Source organism: Triticum dicoccoides, chromosome 4A, assembly GCF_002162155.2.
Source record: "Triticum dicoccoides isolate Atlit2015 ecotype Zavitan chromosome 4A, WEW_v2.0, whole genome shotgun sequence".
Taxonomy (NCBI): Eukaryota; Viridiplantae; Streptophyta; class Magnoliopsida; order Poales; family Poaceae; genus Triticum; species Triticum dicoccoides.
In genome coordinates this window covers 750,433,000-750,439,198 of record NC_041386.1, presented here as the reverse complement: position 1 = coordinate 750,439,198, position 6,199 = coordinate 750,433,000, and the positions used below count along the sequence as shown (strand labels likewise).

The following is a 6,199-nucleotide window of genomic DNA, read 5'->3' as shown; positions in this document are numbered from 1 at the left end:
GACCATCGTTGCTAGTCGCCGATCAGCGTTGTCCCGACGGTGCTCTCGACGGCGGTAGAGAGATGAAGAACAAAAGGGATAATTTTCCTTCAGATCGAACCGGAAGCGGCAACTCTATCCCAGCCCCACCTGACAAGGGGGCCCCACCCAGCTCAAAACCGCCGTTGACTAGTGCCACATCAGCAGCGGGTGGACACAAACTAGCCAGGGGGTGTTTTGTCCGGTTTGAGTTTGTTTGGGGGCTAAAAAAAGAAGAAAAATAGATCAGCACTTTATTCAGGGTAGTAAAATGAGTTTTTTTTTCATTAAAATTTAAAGGAAAAAGGGTAAAAATTTATATAAAAGAAAAGAAAAAGACATAACTAAACTGGCTTGTCCAAAAACAGAAGAACCAGCGTGGCCCTTGGCCGCGGTTCCGCAAGTCTCCTTTTCCCCCCTCCGTCCGTCTAGGGCTTCCTCGCCGAGCGCCGCCGCCGCCGCCGCCGCCGCCGCCCCTGCCGCGACCTCTACTCTCCTCTCCCGCCGCCTGCTGCCCGAGCTTCAGGTGCTCACCTCCGACACTCGTCCGGCCGAACCGCCGCCCGCTCCCAGCCAATCAAAGGTAATTTCTTTTTCTCCTCTCCGGCGAGAAGGTGCGATTTTTGGACATTGACATGCATGCTGATTGTTCTTTCTGGGCGGTGTGCTCTGATTCAAGGGCCTACGCAATGGAGGTTGGTAACGGGGGCGATTCGGCCATGGAGGTGGAGGCGCAAGTGAGCCCGTTAGCGGCGGCGGCCTCCGGTTCCCTGACCCCGGTCCCGGGCGGCGTGGCCTCACCGGCGAGGCGGCTGGGCCTCAGGAACAGCATCCAGACCAACTTCGGCGACGACTACGTCTTCCAGATAGCTTCTTGGTACGCAGCTTCCCCCTGTCCAGATTCTGTTCTACTTGGGTTCAGATAAGATTAGAATGGTGTAGCTTCAGTCTAACTTCCAGCAAGTTTTTCCTTCCCGTTGCTCATAGCTGAATGAACCTCTTCATATAAATATACATGCTACTGTGATTGATATATATTTGCATCTAATTTCGCGTGTCTCGTGACAAGCCAGGAGATCTCAACGCTCGCGGTTTCTCTGTCGACAAACGCACTCAAGTTCTATGCTCCAGCAACTGGGCAGTATCTTGGGGAATGCACAGGCCATACAGGGAGTATCCATGAAATTGCCTTTTCAGCTCCGTCATCGCCGCAGGTGATATGCTCTTGCTCTGCTGATGGAACCATCAGAGCCTGGGACACAAGAAGCTTCAAGCAGGTTTTTGTTTCCCTACTGCGTCCCGATTGCTGAAAATTGATGCTGGCTCTTACATGAATGTGCGTGATTGCAAATATTTGGCAGTACCAGATTCACATCTACGTAGTTCCTTCCTATATACTCCCTCCATCCGGAAATACTTGTCGAAGAAATGAATACAAATTGATGTATCTAGAATTAAAATACATCTAGATACATCCATTCCTCGGACAAGTATTTCCGGACGGAGGGAGTATATTCCAGCTCATCATTATGTTTCTTAGTTTCTGCGTTGTAGATATTTGCATTGTCATAAAGGCGCGAGGCATTAATTGTTAATTCTTGGGATGCTTTGTTTGGATCGAGGTTGGCTCATAATTCATTAAGTCTGAATACGAGTTATTATATCTCGCCGAGTTTGTCTCTGTTCTGCTCTGTTCACACTGGACAACTATTAATTTCTTTTCGCATAGAATGAGATGACATGATGCAAAGCGCAACCTGTAAAACAACACATAGTGATTTTGTTATTAATTTTGGAATTAGATCCATTGCATTTATATATTAATCCTAGCCAAATACAAATTCCTTCCACATTGACATAGAAATAACCCCAGTTCTGATTGTTGTTTTGTTTTATCGTGTCCTGCTGCCACTGGACATAATCTCTTCTACTTGATTCACTGGCATAGTTTTGATCTGGTATTTACATTCAATGTACTGTATAGGTAACTAGTGCTTCAGGCTTCAGTTATTCCTAAATCAAAATATACTTGCATTTTCTGTATCCAACCATTCACTGTTCTCTAAATGTCTTGCCAGATATCTTTGCTAAATGCTGGCCCCTCGCACGAAATGTTTAGCTTCTCCTTTGGTGGAACAAGTGGTAACCTACTTGCTGCTGGTTCTAGTTCCAAGGTAAAGGAGTACTGTTCTTTCATATATTAGAGTCATATTTATAACAGCTTAAGTTTATCCATATCCACTCTGCACCTGCAACCATTGGTTTATGTATGCTTATAATATTCTGTCCACCTTGGTACCTGCAATGGTCAATGTATGCTTCTAATCTTTGTGATGTATGGGCGGTCATGCTTGAATGTCAAACATTGTATACATAAATTCTATGTCGAAGAATTCGTGTTTTGTTGAGTTGTTTATATGTTCGATTTCTCTTTCTTTCAGTTTCAAGAATTATAATAAACATGTTGTAAAATAATTGAAAATAATAATTCAATGCAAGGCAATACCCCTTGGGATAGCATTCAGAGACAGAACCCAGATATCCACCGAATATTCGGATGTGATTTAGACGCTAGCATGAGAGTTATCCAAAAATTGATTGCATGCTATATTGGATTGTGTCTTGAAAACTATGACCCGCACATTTGTTAGCTCTATACGTGGTATATGCTAGACTTTCGGGTGAAGCAAAGGACGTATGCTCAAGCGAGTTGCTACCCTCAGCTGTGGTAGAGCTACAAGCTGCCTACGAATTATCCTACACATCTGATTTCCTTGTATGATAATTGCCAACGTAGTTCATGTTTTCCCATAGCATCTGATTTCTTTTCAATCAGAATTTGTGTTTTTAGTTCATAAATATGCACATCTGATAGAGCAAAAAAGACAAGGTTTCATGAGGTTATTCAGGTTGAGTCTCACTCGAGTTGCTTGATTGTAGGTTCTGTTGTGGGACTGGAGAAGTTCAAAACAGGTAGCCTGCTTAGAGGAATCCCACATGGACGATGTAACCCAGGTATGCATTGTTCTATAGAGTTTGCATGTTTTCCACTAAGACGAAGCCTAACTCGCATACTCCATGTATGTGGATATCATTTTACAGTAATTATAATGGCAAGTAGTGCTCTCAGATACTTTTATTTTCTTAACTTGTTGATTATATATTTATATTACTGTCCTAAATATTCATACTTTTGTATTGACTTCATATCAGTGACATGATATTTATCCACTACAAATTCTAGGTTGGGTGGTTACCAGTCATTGTTGTGCTGATTTATCACTCTTTACTGGACAGGTTCGATTTGCGCCAAATCAACAGAGTAAACTCATTTCCGCGGCAGTCGATGGGTTAATGTGCGTCTTCGACACTGATGGTGATATCAATGAGGACGATCATTTGCTAACTGTATGTGGTTGTTGCCTATGTTGTGCTTTTTTTATTTGAAGGTTGCCTATGTTGTGCTTTATAAGTACTTAGGGACTCCTGTCTAATAATTGAAGGTCATGAGTTCGCTCTGCTGTTGAGTACTAGTGTTTGTCAGGTCCTCCTAGAAGATTATGCCCTTAGATATTTTTTATAATGGTTTGCATGATATTCATCATTGTGTGGCGACGGCCCTCAGATATTTGTTGTTCTATAGGTTATGAATGTGGAGACTTCTGTTTCTAAGGTGGGTTTCTATGGAAACACGTATCAGAAGCTTTGGTGTTTGACTCATATTGAAACACTAAGGTAATTTCTTTCCACATTAAGTTAGAAAAAGATCTTGTTAAATTATTCAATTGGCAAAGAAACTCGTGCCCCTTTCGCCTCTGTTTTGAGAATATTTTCCGACTGATTCTTCTCTGTTTTCACCCCCTATATTATGCATCCCCTACTTGTTTTACAGTTAATTAGCAAGGTACACAAGTTTAACATTACGTTGTTTGCTATTTAATTATTGCAGCACTTGGGACTGGAATGATGGGACTAGAGAATTGGATATAGAGAATGCCCGTTCCCTGGCTAGTGATAAGTGGAACCTTGACCATGTGAGTATGCAAGACTGCTTAACCTTATCTTGTACATTCTGTTTGCATCTTTTTATCGAGTTCAGTATGTGCTGGTCATTGTTTGGTATTGTTTAACAGGGATTTTTGTTTCAGTATTACAATCAATCTTGATGTTACATGCACATGTTGTTGTTTTCTCTCGATAATTCACAGCACAATAGCATTCTTAATTACTGTTGACTTCATTTAAATTTTATAATTTTAATCTGATTGCAACACCGTTGGTGGGCAGAAATCATCGGGACTTTTAGATATCTCTGTGGGTGTGGCTTTGCTCTGTGTCTTGTCTTTATCATCAAAAGTGTGCTTAGAAGTTTCATTTTGGCTCTACATCCTGACGAGTTGCCTTGTCGAGTCCTTTTACATGTGTGCATTGTTGTTGAAATGAGATTATACAAAACTGAAGATCATTCTCCCTCTCAAATCCTTACGTTTATTCTATTGACAGTTGGACTACTTTGTCGACTGCCACTACTCTCTGCCTGATGACCGTTTATGGGCTATCGGTGGCACCAGCGAGGGGACACTAGGTTACTTCCCTGTAAAAAACAATCCTGTGGGAGCGATCGATTGGGCGGAGGCTGTCCTGGAAGGAGGCCACACAGGAGTTATCAGGACCATATGCCCAGGTGGAAGCAGTCTTCAGAGCCTTGGCCAAAACAAGGCCATCTTTGGGTGGACAGGAGGTGAAGATGGCCGTCTATGTTGCTGGCGATCCGACGACGTCGTAGCAACAAAAAAGTCGTGGATCTCCAGTACGCTCGTGTCACGCGTCGACAAGAAAACGAGAATCCGACATCAGCCCTACTGACCTTCCCAAGATTGATGTCTGGACTTGGCTAACCTGATATTTCTCCTGTATCGAGAAGGGCGGTGACAACGGCTGGTCCCTAATGTTTTCTTGCCAATTAAGCTGCTATTTTGACATTTCATTGTTGATCAAAGTTGGTATTTTGTGGCAAGAACTTTACTGATAATGCGGTGTCGGGTTTGGGACGGTCCTAATATATATCTTCTAGATTTAGACCAAAAATCATCTTATATTTTGATAGAGGGAGGATATCATATCGTTGGTCGTTTTGTCCATCATGGCACTTCCATATATATCTGGAGCAAAGTTACATGATCTTGGCGGTGATTTTACTTGCTATTTGGTCCGAATAAAACTGTTGACAAAGATAAAATGATTGCATACAGGGGAACCAATATTTTCGCCTTGTGTCGGAGGTGGTTGCTGGCTTGCCATGGCGGCTTGATTGTGGGCCGTTTTTGAGGCATACCGTCGATCATCCGAGGACCAAGCAATTACACAAGTACGACATCAAGATTTGTTAATGAGGTTCATGATGTCCTCCCCATGATACTGCTACAATACCGCACCCGGTAGCTGATGTTGGCATAGGTTAATCGTGTGTCTACCTACCCCTCTATATATGAGAGGCTTAGGATACAAGTGTCCTATTTGGACACTAACCTACCTTGTACACAATATTCGATAGGACTCTAACATTTTTTTTGCGGGAAACTGTTGATCTATTCATCTTCAATCATGGCAGTACGATGAACACCAGAAATAATAAAAATTACATCGAGATTCATAGACCACCTAGCGACGACTATAAGCATTGGAGCGAGCCGAAGACGCGCCACCGTCATCGCCCCTCCCTCGCCAGAGCCGGGCACAACTTGTTGTAGTAGACAGTCGGGAATTCAGAAGTTTTTGAATTATTTTTTATATTTCAAATTTATTATTCATCCAAGGTGCATATGCACCAAGGTTTTTGAGTCGCCTAGCCAAGTCTGAGTCACCATGCCTCCGACTAGTGGCTCGCTGCGATTAGTCTGCGACTCGTCGTGATTAATCGCCCCAAGTCGCCCCAGGTGTTAAGAGGAGGAGGAGGGGGAAGAGGTGCTGTTGCTGGTGGAGGAGGGGGTACACTAGCGCAGAACCGACCTTTAGTGCCGGTTCGTGACGGCCTTTAGTGCCTGTTCGGGAACCGGCACTAAAGAGTGGGGACTAAAGGTCCCCCCCTCCTTAGTACCGGTTTGCCACGAACCGGCGCTAAAGTGTCACCACGTGGCACGAGCAAGGGCCGGGTGCGTGTAGGATATTAGTACCGGTTGGT

At 43.5% G+C, this 6,199-nt stretch overlaps 1 protein-coding gene across 1 annotated transcript; it reads left to right on the top strand.

Annotated features, from left to right (window-relative positions):
- Positions 1 to 437: 437 nt before the first annotated feature.
- LOC119288451 (WD repeat-containing protein GTS1-like) lies at positions 438 to 5,075 on the top strand. Its single transcript, XM_037568069.1, has 9 exons — positions 438 to 601; positions 698 to 895; positions 1,088 to 1,295; positions 2,097 to 2,192; positions 2,959 to 3,033; positions 3,316 to 3,426; positions 3,662 to 3,753; positions 3,968 to 4,052; positions 4,522 to 5,075. Exons 2-9 carry the CDS (start codon positions 708 to 710, stop codon positions 4,882 to 4,884), a joined length of 1,218 nt encoding a protein of 405 aa, XP_037423966.1. The 5' UTR covers positions 438 to 601; positions 698 to 707; the 3' UTR covers positions 4,885 to 5,075.
- The last annotated feature ends 1,124 nt before the right edge of the window (positions 5,076 to 6,199 follow it).

Bases quoted from the DNA above. Each gene is read 5' to 3' on its own strand.
- LOC119288451 (XM_037568069.1), top strand. From the start codon at position 708: ATGGAGGTTGGTAACGGGGGCGATTCGGCCATGGAGGTGGAGGCGCAA. The intron at 896-1,087 runs GTACGCAGCTTC...TCTCGTGACAAG, and splicing joins GTCTTCCAGATAGCTTCTTG to CCAGGAGATCTCAACGCTCG. The intron at 2,193-2,958 runs GTAAAGGAGTAC...GCTTGATTGTAG, and splicing joins CTGCTGGTTCTAGTTCCAAG to GTTCTGTTGTGGGACTGGAG.